The 13,909-nt window shown below is 50.9% G+C and overlaps 5 protein-coding genes across 5 annotated transcripts; 4 read left to right on the top strand and 1 right to left on the bottom strand.

The window, feature by feature from the left end:
• Window positions 1–427: 427 nt before the first annotated feature.
• Window positions 428–1,573, bottom strand: N7539_006273 (uncharacterized protein; the record flags this gene model as incomplete). Its single annotated transcript, XM_056935875.1, has 1 exon — window positions 428–1,573. The coding sequence occupies one exon, from the start codon at window positions 1,571–1,573 to the stop codon at window positions 428–430; it is 1,146 nt and encodes a 381-aa protein (XP_056788799.1).
• A 4,394-nt stretch (window positions 1,574–5,967) lies between these two features.
• wetA (developmental regulatory protein WetA) lies at window positions 5,968–7,521 on the top strand (the record flags this gene model as incomplete). The annotated part of the gene is made up of 1 exon (XM_056935874.1): window positions 5,968–7,521. One exon carries the CDS (start codon window positions 5,968–5,970, stop codon window positions 7,519–7,521), a length of 1,554 nt encoding a protein of 517 aa, XP_056788798.1.
• A 1,414-nt stretch (window positions 7,522–8,935) lies between these two features.
• Window positions 8,936–9,148, top strand: N7539_006271 (uncharacterized protein; the record flags this gene model as incomplete). Its single annotated transcript, XM_056935873.1, has 1 exon — window positions 8,936–9,148. The coding sequence occupies one exon, from the start codon at window positions 8,936–8,938 to the stop codon at window positions 9,146–9,148; it is 213 nt and encodes a 70-aa protein (XP_056788797.1).
• Window positions 9,149–9,266: 118 nt separating this feature from the next.
• On the top strand, window positions 9,267–11,961 carry N7539_006270 (argonaute/piwi family protein; the record flags this gene model as incomplete). The annotated part of the gene is made up of 2 exons (XM_056935872.1): window positions 9,267–10,212; window positions 10,283–11,961. 2 exons carry the CDS (start codon window positions 9,267–9,269, stop codon window positions 11,959–11,961), a joined length of 2,625 nt encoding a protein of 874 aa, XP_056788796.1.
• A 1,318-nt stretch (window positions 11,962–13,279) lies between these two features.
• Window positions 13,280–13,471, top strand: N7539_006269 (uncharacterized protein; the record flags this gene model as incomplete). Its single annotated transcript, XM_056935871.1, has 1 exon — window positions 13,280–13,471. The coding sequence occupies one exon, from the start codon at window positions 13,280–13,282 to the stop codon at window positions 13,469–13,471; it is 192 nt and encodes a 63-aa protein (XP_056788795.1).
• Window positions 13,472–13,909: the final 438 nt, after the last annotated feature.

The following is a 13,909-nucleotide window of genomic DNA, read 5'->3' as shown; positions in this document are numbered from 1 at the left end:
CACCTTTGCAGGAAATGAACTGTCAAGTATCAAGGATTCCACGTGTGTCGTGTACTTTTACATGAGTAACTATAATACAAATCTCATGCAACATGTTTTTACACAGTTCGAAAGCGCCCTGCTTCTACAGACTACAGCTTCCGACCATCATGCCGTCTAAGTACAACTTGAATCAATAGAATGTTTCATACCGAAAAGAAGAGACTTAGATCCATTGCCATAGGGGCGGTTCATTGCCAGCATTGAACCGTTAGGTACATTCCCAGTTTACCCCGGTGTCGTGTTAATAAACTTTTTGTTAATCCAACCATGCCCAATCGCGGCCAGGGACATGGAGTGGAGCGGCACCATGTATCGTCCACTGCAGACAATACGACAACTTTTGATTTTTCATGTGAAAAGAAAACGAACATCGAAACGCTTCAAATTAATCGTGAGATTGGTGGGCGTCGAGTGCCTGAATGACTCCACCGGCGAGGAAACTCATCTCGTCCGGCAGGACATGAATCCGACCAATAGCCAGACGGTGCTCGAGCAAATGCTCCACCTTGTCCAGAAGGAGTCGGTGAGGAGAGGAAGGGAGGGGGGCGGCGGTGCGTTCGGCTTGCAAGCCAGCGACGTTCTGCTTGCGAAGTTCCAGAAGAGTATCAAATTCGCCCGTCGAAAGAAGGTTGGGGAAGACGCCAATGACGTGGCTTTGGATTAGATCCAGGTACATGCAGTGGGCGTCATCGGGATGCATCGACTCCGTTTGATTGCCAAGTCGGACGTTATCCGCCTGCGTCTGGATGTATGCTTTGTATTTAGCATCGGCGATGCCATGAATGCCATTCATGTAGGCGATGAAGAGTTGGCGGTCCACGTCGACGTTGTCACGGGAAAAGTCCTCAGGGTGAGTGACAGCAGCGCGAGTGAATTCGGCGTGACGGGGCTCTTGTTCCTCTTGCTCCTCATCGTCGTCGTCGCTGTGGTCGTCGGACAGCACAGAAGAACTCAAAGATCCAGCCTTGAGCGCCAACATCATCATTTCATGGCATGTCATCTGAGGCTCGGTGGTGTCCTCGTCATCTGCCATATCCAGGTCGGAGCTATCGATGTACTCAATATCGGTAGCAAAACGAACGGAGGGCTCAAAGGCGATGAAATCATCGTCGAAGGTGTCGGTGCGATCTTCGCGGGTCTCGGGGACTTCGGAAGTCTCTTCCCAGACCGAAAAGTCGGACATGTTATCGTCCTCATCCTCGTCCTCATCCTCGGAGCCCTCAGAGAGTGCGTCGTACTCAAACTCGATGTCGTCCGATCCGTAACCGGATTCAGACTCCGAGTCATCAGACGCGTCATGCGCATCGGATGTAGAAGTTTTCAGAATCGACTTCAGGAAGGGGTGCAGAGTAGGCGAACGCTTCTCAACGAAGGTCTCCACGCTGGACTGCAGAGGAGCGGGCTTGTTGGATGTGACAGAGACTTCGTCTGACCCGTAGCAGCTATCCTGAGAAAATGACACCTCCAGATGGGCGAAGGTGGAGGACAGTGAATCCCATGACTCGCGATGCGTAGCGTGCGCGGTAGCCATGGTGGGCGGTGGTTGAGGTAAGAAGTAGGTAAGGTGAGAGCGGAGGAGTGGCGAGCAAGATACTGGATTGATTTGCTCCTCCTGTAGAGGAAGGGTCGAAAGAAATGTGAAGGAAGTGAAGCTTTTGGTGTTTTCAGTGTTGAGTGGAAAAGAAAGAGATGCGAGGAAGGCCTCGATTGCACGGAGAGAGGTCCATGGTGAAGCACACGGGGAATCGTGTGTACGCTTAAGGGCAGCCCCAGGCAGGCGTGTAAAGCGAAGACATGTTTATTTTGTTGTGAGTATTGGCGAAGATGGTTGAGCGAGGTCTTTCCTCTTTGCGCGCGCGTGTGTGTTTGCCTATGAAGAGTGTGTGTTTGCTGGAAAGTTCCGATAAATGACAAACACTTCGATCAAAGGGATGCTGGGAGCCTGGGGGAGAGCGTGTCCTCTGACGGTGTCCAGCTCGGTTACAGTCCGGGCGGTAGAGTTGAGTGGGATTGTTTGTGTCTTCTTTACTGTGGAACAAGGAAGGGTTTGCTGAGGAGGGGTCGAGACTGAGAGGGTGTGATGATTTCGCGACGCGATGCAAGCGGCGGAGGAATGTCAGGTGCCGGATCAGCCTGAAGAAAGGTCCCGGAAAGGTGGGCGGTCGGGTTGGAGGCCACAAGGCAGGGGACAGCAGGTGACAGTCTTGTTGGCACTGGCAGTACTCAGTTTGTCCACGGTGACCGCGGATGGGAGTCGACGAGAGATGCTGAGGTTCACGAAAGAATCGTCCGACGAGCCCAAAGAGGTAGAGAGACCAGTTGAGAGAGTGAGATCCCACAGTGCGCGGGGGTATCGCCTCTTTCGGGAGGGGGAAGTGGATTGAGTCACTCGGCGAAAATCACTTGCCGAATCGACGGCAACTGGACAGTTGCGTTGAGCCCTACGCAGCGACAACAGGAAGCTGGAAACCGCTGGACAGTAACGATTTTCTTGATCGTTGAAGCTGACAGACAGAAGAATAAGAGTATAGATCGTTCGGTATGAGCTACTAGTTCATCAGAGGTTTCAGAGAAGACTGTGAGAGAAGGCTCTGGCTAAAAGGGTAATGAAGGTTTCGAAGATGATGATCGATCTACCCACCCTAGCAGATGCCAGATGATTCCGCCCATGCAATTGAGCCTGATTTTCGGCTCACTTGGCTGGATCTGACCTCACTCTGCATTGCGCACTAATCAGCCCCCCGCGAAGGACTGTATAAATGTATAGTCCATAGTATATACTACTGTGGAGTGTAGAGTGTAGAGTTGTGAACAATAGTAGTAATCAAGAAATTCGTAATAATGATTCGTCTGAATCATTACTAGAACAAAGCGAATTAGTATTGTGCTTGATAAACATTTAAAGTCTGACTTGGGCTACTTACTGATGGATTAGGTTCATTCCAACTGATGATGCCTTACTCTCCACCTCGTCATTCTGAGTCAGCCGTGGGTTAAGTGCCCATCGCCTGGGGAAAATCGACCCCTGAGGCCGATCGGGGCTCCTGTTTGATCACTCTCATCGCGGAGGTACTACTGCACCTCAGTCTACGAGTATGCGCGAGGACACGGAAGAAAGTGCTAGAGCAGTAGTAGGATCACAAATGCAAGGTGATCACCGAGGGAGGCTCCTGAAGCATGCATACGGGAGAGTGAGACTACTACGGTAAGCCTCGGCTGATGGAACCACCAAGAGGACTAATTTTTGTGCAGCGACCTCGATCGATCGTCATCGGTCAATTGTAATTCCGTCGAGGTGGTTGCGCACCGAATCTGAGCGGTCGGCAACTGGCGGAAGATGCAGCTCGGCTGTTGATGGCCTGATGGCCTGATGGCCTGATGGCCTGATGCTCCACCTGACATCCGCATTGTCAATGACTCTGCAACATCCACTCATACAGGAGTCGGTTCATCGCTTGCGTAGGAGGATCGAGATCGTGCACTTTGCGAGCGCACGCCTGATTCTTCTCGGTGTCGATGTGGTAAACCAGCTGGGTCCCGATCAGTAGCACGCTAGCATAATCCCTGATCCCTCGGCATCGTGAAACGTTAGTCTTTGACATGCCCAGTCGAAGATTGAAGCTAGCGAAGCGGCAGACCTACCTAATCACCTACTAACTCACCTGAAGTACATTGCTCCGCTGAAGTCGCCGCTTCGGCGGACCTTTGCAATTACGAATCTGGACTGCCGAATTCCAAATTCTAGAGGAGGGAACACAAGGGATTCTACTTGGCTAGCAGCCACCTGACGGGGCTTAGTTTGCTCTAGTGGACAACGAGGCTGGCTAATTGATTCATGTTCTTCCAGCAAACGTAAGGAGGCCCCTGCCAAATTTAGATGTTCCCACTCTTGCACTTCGGCTTTACCCTACCAACTCTCAAATTCCTGATTCGGCGATCACTGTCTAGCAGTCAAGCAGTCAAGCAGTGCCACATCCGTTGGGAATCCTTGTATGACCAACGTATGCGAACTCCCAACTTTCCAGAGAGGACGGTGGACTGTGTAGTGTTGTGTACTGAGTAGTAGTACACAACATTTGGTGCCGCAATAGCATCCGAGGACGCGAGTCATGGGCGCCCATTTTTGCACCGTCTTGAGTCTTACTAGCAATGTGACCCAAGGAACAGAGCAGAACTCATCATTGATTCGTGTTCCTGATGGGGAAAGGACCGGCAAAGGAACTGCTACCATCGACTGGCCCATGACTTCGTGAGTCTCGCAATAGCTTGGACTGGGAGACTAAAATTTACTGCCAAATTTCCAAGGCAACCATCAGGCCGCGGTCTCATGTGGCTGCCGGGCCTCAATTTGCACGGAAGGAGACACAACCCTTGACAAGAAAACTGCCTCTGGAGAGACAAAGCACAGTGGGATGTCCCTGGCTCCAACATCAAATGATATCATCCACTCACATCTGTGCCACGATAGCTTGATAATAATAGCATCAAGCTTAAGATGGGTAGAACCCAACCACATCAGTTTCTCGTGAAGATCTCATGCAGGTCCGACGTTTTGTTTCTTCAACTCCACTCATGGCTATACTACGCGAGATGAAGCGATCTCAATGGCCCGGCAGCTCTGGCCAAGCTGCTCATGATTTGTCTAGGGCATTGCTTGAGCGGGAATTACATTCCGTCCAGCCTCCCAAAATTTCGACCCACATTCCAGCTTTCAATGCGATTCGGGGGAGAAGACCACCACCCCGTCGCAGTGCAGATGGTCTTGGAGTGACGACTCGGCAAAGCTCTCACGATGGCAAAACGAGTGGAACCATGTCAAATGGAAGGCACTGGGTCAGGAGCATGGAGAGGGGAGGCTACAGTACTGTAGTAGGCGGCGAGCCCGCTCATTCAATCGAAGCAATCAGGACAGGGCCGTGGATGACCGGACCACAGGTGTCATGACGCCTACACCCAACCCACGAGGGCCAGATACGAGACTACTGGCCTCCACTGATCCACTCAGACCAAACTTGAGCGCTTTGCCTGGGTGGGTGATGTTGCTCCTGATCCGCTTGGCAAGAGCTTCATGTGTATATACCACCACAGAAGCTTTGTCCAGCTCGGCGATTGGAAGAGATCATGGAAGTAACATGCCTCTGAGGCTCTTCTGCACTTCTCCCGCCACATGAACCTATGTCTGGTCCCCACTGCAGGCCTAGTGCGGCTGGAAAAGAGAGCCTACTGCATGCCTGCGGGTGGCTATCGGACCGGATATCCACTCTGGGGGTGGAGCCCCATCTCGCGCTTCAAAGAGCTTCAGCAGTTTATCGGAGCGTGAAAGATTCTTCGATTGGCCTCATGAGGCAGAAGGTGTCTCCTGTCATTCCTCGTACCGTGACAGTGGAGTCTGTCGATCAAAGTCCACAGACCAACCGGGCTGTCCCACAGGACTATACATTCCTAGGGCCCTCTGGCCCGATGCTCAGGAATGTGTGCAGAAAGTCCAAGGCTGGGAATCTTCTGCAGACCTTCAAATAGTCGCCTCGACCTGTTTGTTTGCTTTGCCTTTTTTGCATACTCAGCAGTGTTTTCATCAATTGACAAGCAATCAAACAGCCACAGTCATTCAAACAGGCCCTTGTTGACTCTGCTCGGTGGTTTGCACTCGTTCCAATTGATTTGCACCCTTTGCACCCTTTGCAAGCAAGCATTCGTCATTCACCCCAGCTTTCTTGCTCGACTCTTATCGGTAAAGCCGGTCGATCTCCGCAGATCTCCGATTTGAATCCCGCTGAGTCTGTTCTTCTGTCACTGCAAGAAGTCTCGCCCTTATTGGCTGCCAGTCCATCGCAACCTCTTATTGTGTGGTTGCCAATCAAATCGTCGAACATTACTTCCTCACTACTGGATTCTGGCCGCAAACGGAAGTTCCTCAACGCAAAGATGTTCGCCCAACCTTTCGACCACTCATTCAATGACATTTTCCACCAATACGTCAACGTGGATACCCCCGCGTCTGATGGCAAAGATCCCATGCTCTCCAGCACTCATTGGGACCAGTTCTTCCCGCTCGACTCTCTATCGAGCGAGTGTGGCGATCTCTCGCCCACTGTCTCCACCTCCAAACGCCTTCCTTCATCACCGCAACCCTGGCCGCAGGACTGGTCCCTGCAGGACGATAGCTGCCTCGGTGATCAGTTTGCTTTTTCAGAGACTGTCCACCCGTCCGTGATCTCCGGTCAACTTTCGACGCCTTTTGAGACTCCCGTTCGGCCAACCCTGACTCACCGGGCTACCAGTGCTGTCGCTCCAACGACTCCTCCAGTAACTCCTGAGCGCAAGGCGACCAAGAGCGCACTCCTCACTCCCAAGTCCATTCGCCATCGCAACCCGAATGAGCGCCGCAATCTGATGCGCAAGCAAAGTTTCTCGCCCAGCTTGATGCAATCAACGATTTTGAAGGGAAGAATGTCTTACCCAGAGGCTTGGGCCCAGCGAATTCAAAACTTCACCCTCACCGGCTCAGATGATCGCCTGCCTTTGTCCCCCCCACCATCCGATATCCTCCTACAGCAGGGAGGTCTTGGGGATGCTGCGTCTGTGCAGCACCCTCGCTCCTCTGCAGAAATGGCTGCTCAATATGATGCTCGTCTCTTCCACCAATCACCCGCGATTTCGATGCCATCACCGTCTGCAGATGCCCTTGCTCGCCATTCGCAGCAGTACATGAGCCACTCTGCTTCTTCGGCATTGACCAACTCCAGTCCCTCTTCGGCGGACGACATTTTTTCTACCTCACACTCATCCGATCCTCACTCTTTATCCTCGTGTTATTCTGACTCCCTCACTGCCTCTCTCTCGTTCACCCCCGATCTCCAAAGCCAGGAGGCTCAGTGGTGGTCCCCTATGCCCTCTCGGGTCTCCCAACCGTCAACCAACTATCACTCTATGGTCCCATCCCCCGCGCCTCAGCGCTCTCTTTCAACGGCTAACGGCCAACAAGATATGATGCAAGGAGGGTTGATGATTCAGATGGACCCCTCCTTTGATATGTCGAACGACCCTTCATTACTCACCATGGGCGGCCAAAAGTTCATGGCCCCCTTCGCTGCTCCTCAAGCTCACAATGTCTCCTCTTCTCCGTCACGATCCCCGTCCGGGGGTTCCCCAAAGGACGCCAGCAACAGTGCCCGGAGCAGCCACAGCCGAAAGCACAGCCGAAAGCTTTCCGGTCAGAGCACGTCCACACCAAAGCCCACAAAAAGCTCTACCAGTCCTCGCGGTGCGAATAAGTCGGTCAATGTTTCTTTCGTCAACTTCACAGCTCACGACAGCAAGAAGATCCTCACCGGTGTTGCCCCCTCGGGCAGCTCCAAGACCAAGGCGCGCCGAGAACAAGAGGCTCGAGAACGTCGTCGCAAAATGAGCGAAGCCGCTCTGCGTGCCGTCCGAAACGCTGGCGGAAATGTTGAGGCGCTGGAGGCTGTCTTCTATTGATCGCCTCAGTGTTCCAATGTAATATTATCTCTGCCCCTCGTTGTCTTCCTCTATCTTGTTTTTTTCTTTCTTGTTCGCTTCAGCCAGCTCATCATCGTTTTTCACTTGGCGTCTTGATACTTTATTGGGAGTTACTTTTTTCGGTGGCCGGCCTCTTCTGATTTGGTCTGATTGTTTTTGCTCTATTCCGAGCTCCGCTTTATACTCCAAAAGGCTTGATAGATTTTTTACATAATGTTTAGACACAATACATATTTCTTATATCTCAATTCAGAATTCACATGGTGTCGTAAGCCAGAAAGATCAGAGAAACTTTGCCTTTTCCCCGGGCAGGTATGACCATCTCATCTTGCTCTGAGTTATCGTCGCCTAAGTGAGGTGAGACTAAATTTGTCCCCATTTTGATGTGCATTCTGATCTCCCGTGACAGGGCCATGAGTCTTTCCAAAGCCCTAGAATCGTGAGCATTCCAGCAATATATAGATATCTGGGGTTAGGCAGAGAATCATCCTGTGGGTTCCTCCAGGCTTCAGCCTCCTCTGACTATATAAATCATCCTTTCACACCTCCTCCACTCTCCCTCCTTCCTCTTCCATCAACATCAAAATAAGAATTCGATTCATATTTTGATTATTCAAAATTTCAAAATTTCAAACTGTGCGGCTGTCTTGGGCCTTACCAAGGTACGTGAACGGTGTGCTTCATGCTACGCAATTCCTTACCCCTTCACCTTGACGACATTTCTTCATTGGCTATCACTCTTCTGTTCTACTTGTGTTCAAGAGTTTCAATTGATTTACGAGCCTGATCTGTGAGCTTCTCTTCATACCTACCTACCTTCTCCACACTTCCACATTGGCCGAAGGCAACTGAGCGTGATCGAGTCATGTGTTTATGCCGTTGAAATTCTCTGCATTTCCATCGCTCGACCAAACACTCGCGTGTCCCCTCACAGGCATCAAGCAAACAAGTCTTCCAGGGGGTTTGAGTTTCTGTTCATAGTCGTCTTCTACGCGCTTCTGGATCAATACGCTAACGAGTCCCACAGACAAACAAACATCGTCTTCCCTTTCATTTAAAATCTTGATCTTCAGATCCATTCTTCCTCCTTTCTCTTTCCTTCACATCGCTTTCACCTTCGATTTCAAACCTCACTTTCAACTGCCGACGTCACTCAGACGTCTTCTACAATTCCAAGCTAGACTTCCTGCCCTGTCTTAGGGTTCAAGTCTGACCTTGCGAGCTCAGACTCTTTACAATCTTCGCGCAGTTAAATCTCGTGGAGAGGTCTGAACCACTTCGCCACTGACCCTCGGAGCAAGTTTCGACTTGAATCGGCTTACTCCCCGGTTAGTCACGTCACTTTCTCCTTTCACATCCTGTTCCACTTTCTCACCTCGGGTTTCTAGACAACATGTCTGGATACGGCCGTGGACGTGGACGTGGTGGTGATGGTGGCTACGGTGGTGGTCGCGGTGGTGGTTATGGTGGTGGTGGTGGTTACGGTGGTGGCCGCGGTGGTGGTGGTGGCCGCGGTGGTTATCAAGGTGGTGGTGGACGCGGCGGTGGTGGTGGTGGTCGTGGTCGTGGTGGCAGCGACGAAGAACGGTTTCCGCACTCGGGGTAAGTGATGCACACAGCTGAAAGTCAAAAGTGAAGAGCAACACGCTAATGATTTAAACAGGAAGGTGTACGCCAACCCCCCGGCTCACTCAGCCCTTGTCCACAATTACGAAGATCAATGTATGCAGGCAAAGCCCAGCGAGACGGGCAAGTTGGCTTTGCGGCCTGGATATGGCACCAGGGGAAAACAGATCCAGCTGCGTGCCAACTACTTCAAGTTGGATTTTGACGACGGCATGAAAATCTACTCGTACATTGCGAAATTCAAGCCGGAGCCCAGCCACAAGCGCCAACTACCATTGATCTGGGCGCAAATTTTGGCCGTGAAACAAATTCGAGCGGCGCACCCAGCTACTGACTACGCAAATGAACTGGTGACCACCGGCAACCTTGATAAAGCCCCTGAATTCCAGGTGACCATCAATGACCGTGAGCAGTCGACCTTCTCGGTGACCTTGGAGCGCAACGGCCTCATCGATCCTCAAGTCCTTCTTCAAGGTTTGCGAGACCCGCAGAAGCGCTCTCTTGTCGAGAATGAGGCCGTTGTTGTTAGGGCTATGAACATTCTCCTCGGTGCATACCCTGGCCGGGACGCGGGTGTTGTCACACTGGGGAAAAGCAACAACAACCGATTCTACTGGATTGATAGACGCCAGCAGCAAGAGGATCTTACGACCGGTCTGGTGTGTCTTCGAGGTTACTATGCCAGTGTGCGACTTGGCGGTGGTCGTATGCTTGTCAATTTGAGCGTCAATCATAGTGCTTTCTACAAGCCCGGCCCCATGGAGCATTTCATTGCGGCCTTCGCGAAGTACTATGGTCAGAATGCAGAGCTCTTAACCCGGTTTGTGAAGATGCTCCAAGTCGAGGTCACTCATCTGCAGGATTCGAAGACGAAGGGAGCACCTCGCCGACGCAAGACTATCTGGGGTGTTGCGGAGCCCGGTGACGGCGCCCAGGACCCCCATCCACCTCGGATCTCGAGGCTTGGGTCGTCTCCCGAGAATGTAAGCTTCTGGCATAAGGACAAGAATCGGTACATGACCGTCAAGGAATACTTCAAAATGGGTAAGCTTCTAACCTCTGAAATTGTGATTCAGTTCTCCGTAAAGTACAAGCTGACTGGAAATCTTCACAGAATACAACATGGACATCACACTGCATATGCCTGTGATGAACGTCGGCAACAAGCAGAAGCCCGTTTACCTTCCAGTTGAAGTTCTCGTGATCCCTCCTGGCCGCGTTTTCCGAGGCGAACTGAACACTATCCAACGCCAGAACATCATCAAATTCAGCTGTCGGAGACCTCCTCAAAACTATGACTCAATCACGGACCACGGGCTAGATATCACGGGAATCAAGGGCAACCATACCAAGGAATTCGGGTTTTCGGTGTCACAAGAGATGATCACTGTGCCCGCTCGAACTTTGAACGCGCCCAGACTCAGGTATGGAGGTGGCGTTGAGGAGCCCACATTTGGTGCTTGGAACTTGATCAGAAAGAAATTTACTCGCCCTGTCTCTGTCAAACGCTGGGTCCCAATCGTCATTCAGGAAGGCGGTGCCCAAATCGAGGGAGATCTGAACGCATTTGAGTCGTTGCAAAATAATATGAATAAGCTCGGCATGGACATGAGGGGCATGAGGACCCCCATTCACTACATCCCACTCAACTCGAATGACCAACAGAAGAAACGCCTTGAACAGATTCGTAAAATGTTCGAGGTGATGAAAGGGTTCCAGCCAGCTGTTGAGCTCGTGGTGATTTGTATTCCTTCGGGCGTTGAGAGGCTCTTTGACCACATCAAATGGCTCGGTGAGACACAGTTTGGAATTCCTACTCACTGCTGTATGAGCAGCAAGTTCTTCAAGCGGGGCAACAACGACCAGTACTTTGCCAACAATGCCATGAAAATCAATCTTCGCCTGGGAGGTGTCAATCAGGTCCTGGACACACCCTCTCCATTGATCGCCTCCGGCAAGACCATGGTTGTTGGCCTCGATGTCACTCACCCGTCCGCCACTGACCCTGAGAGTTTCCCTAGCATTGCTTCAATTGTTGCAAGCGTGGATTCGACGATGGGGCAGTGGCCTGGTCAGGTTAAAATTCAGGATCCTCGCGTGGAGGAAGTTCAATACCTGAAGTCGATGTTGACGGGACGTCTTCGCCGCTGGAAGCAGAGCAACAAGGGTGCTCTTCCTCAAAACATTCTTGTCTACCGAGATGGTGTGAGTGAAGGACAGTACGACATGGTCGTGACAACCGAGCTTCAACAGATCAAGGCAGCCACTCAATCTCTTTACGCCGCGAATGCTCAACCCAATATCAGTATCATCGTTGGGGGCAAACGACACAACACTCGCTTCTTCCCTACCAATCAGAAGGATCAGGACAGAACTTGGAACCCCCAGCCTGGTATGGTTGTTGATCGCGCGGTCACTCGCCCTATTTACTGGGAATTCTTCCTCCAGGCTCAGTGTCCACTTCAAGGCTCCGCTCGCTCCGCTCGATATGTGGTTGTGCACGACGAGATCTTCAGCAACCCTAAAGTGAAGCCGCAACTCGGAATGAGCCCTGCGGACGCTATTCAGGAACTGACTCATAGCATTTGCTACATGATGGGCCGTTGCACACGTTCTATCAGTTACAGCACGCCTGCTTTCCTGTCTGACCGATTTGCCGATCGCGCTCGTAAGTACGTCCGTGCTTACTATTATGACCAGTTGATCAACCACAACAACTCTCGTCCTCCCGCGCCCGGAGACAATGTCACAGTGCTCCATCCGGCGGTTGCAGAGCAGATGGTTTACATTTGAGTGGGGTTCTTGATTCTTTTTTGGCTTTGGTTCTGGTTGTGCTTCTATTTTGCTAGTCTTTTTTTGGATTCTTACGGAGTTGACCAGCTGCCCTTGTTATTCGAGCTATTCCACCTTTTTATTAGGTAGGCTTTGGCTCATTTTAGTATGGCTTTTTTGTTTTTCTGGGCTTGATAGCTCCTGCATTTTTATCATACTGCATGAGGGTATTTTGAGCATTCTCTTTTGCGTTCGTTTCTTTTTTTTGTTATAAAAAAATAAAAATAGAAACAAATGTGTGTTCAAGACCTTAGTGCCGTCTAGAATCCTTACATGCCACTTCAGCTACGTCGGGTAGTGTAAGAGAACATTGAAGGAGTCAGTACGGTAGAGTAAAGGCATCGGTTTACCTATGTGCGGTCACAAAACACTGTCATGTATCTGGCGTCCTTCAACTGGGTTTTACGGACAGGGCTCGGTCTCCACAAAATCAGAGCAAGCACTGAGGCTGAACTTGAATGTCATTGGTATGCTTCTCGTGGCAGGTATACACTATCAAATAAAGTGACATGGTACGCATATTGTTTCTGCACTGGCACCGAGTCACATGTATAAGTATAAGGCACGTAGGAAACCCCCCTTCTGCAGTCAACATTGAATATCTTGCGTGATATCTGCACGGATGGGTGAAAGCCGGAATGATTGAGGAAGTCAGCTGGGATGGAACTCATACGAACGAGGAGGAGAATATCGGAGATTGGAGCAGTGCACCTGTTGATATCATGTTTCTCCATTGCTCGTAAGACCTCATCAATCTCAACGCTAGTGCTGGCTGGCGATATCACGCTGAGCTATCTGGTTTTTGTGGACAAGGGCATTTCTCTAGGGTATGATGGCGGTCATTCTACTGCTGAAGCTTTCACTGACTATTGGGTAAAGGTAGTAGATCACAGAGCTGGAGCCCCGCGGTCTCCCCTGTTGTTCTCGTTCCTACTTTTCCAGCTACCGTTCTTCCCACGTCTCTAGCTGAATCCCGCCATACTTCCTCCCCCTTCACGTTTTCGGAAGCTCAAACTTGTCAGACGATTGACGCTTTCCACGACTGATCCCAGGTCCGGGAGATCCGCGCACATTCTCTTTCTTTTTTGAAGGCGGCTGCCTGCTCCGGCGCTGCTAGAACTTGGATTCTTCGGACACTCCCGGTTGCCCGAACCCTTTCAGCAAAGCATCAGTACATAACGAAGAGAACATTGAGACCCGTGGGATCGTAGTACATATCTTGGTTTACCAGGAAATTTTCCAGCAGTGGCCACGGGCTATACTGAGTCTGCGACCCAAGATGCAGCCTACCATGGCGCATGTTCCCATGGCCGGCGTAGTAGACAATGAACAAATGATGGTCTTTGTCGCCGTGCACAGTCCCGTGGTCAAATGCCTTGTCAATCTCTCGGCGCAGGATTTGTCCTGGGAGATTTCGATTTCGGACGCTGTAACCACAAGCTGCTTCACCAAGGGTCTAAAGAGGTCTTGAAGAAGGGTTGAGAATATTTGCACATCGTGGGAGGTATCGGTATTGTCATTCGTGAACCTGAGAAGGAGCGCCGAGCGGTGCGGTGATGATGTCCTCGTTTCCTGTCGGTCTCCAAGAAATTCTTCTTTATCTCAGGTATGGATGATATCTCATTTGATGGTCGGGCCTGCTTTTCTTCAGAGCTTGAAGAATCGACCGTTGGATTTGTATGGGCCATTTTGTCCCAATATATCAGATAGCCGAAAGTCGATGTATAACCGAAACTCACTAAGTCGGCCAATGAAGAATGAAATGGGAGGTTGTTAGATTCAATAACGGAGTTTCATGAAACTTCTACGAGCTAGGAAAGGAAGGGTCATTGAAGTATTCTTAGATGGGTCTACCTTCCATGAAGAAGTGAGCGTGTCACAGTGAATGAGGCACTTTGAAACGGGACGG

The sequence above is a fragment of the Penicillium diatomitis genome, assembly GCF_028827545.1.
Source record: "Penicillium diatomitis strain IBT 30728 chromosome Unknown utg000008l_segment0_segment0, whole genome shotgun sequence".
Taxonomy (NCBI): Eukaryota; Fungi; Ascomycota; class Eurotiomycetes; order Eurotiales; family Aspergillaceae; genus Penicillium; species Penicillium diatomitis.
This window is presented reverse-complemented; position numbering and strand designations above follow the sequence as displayed.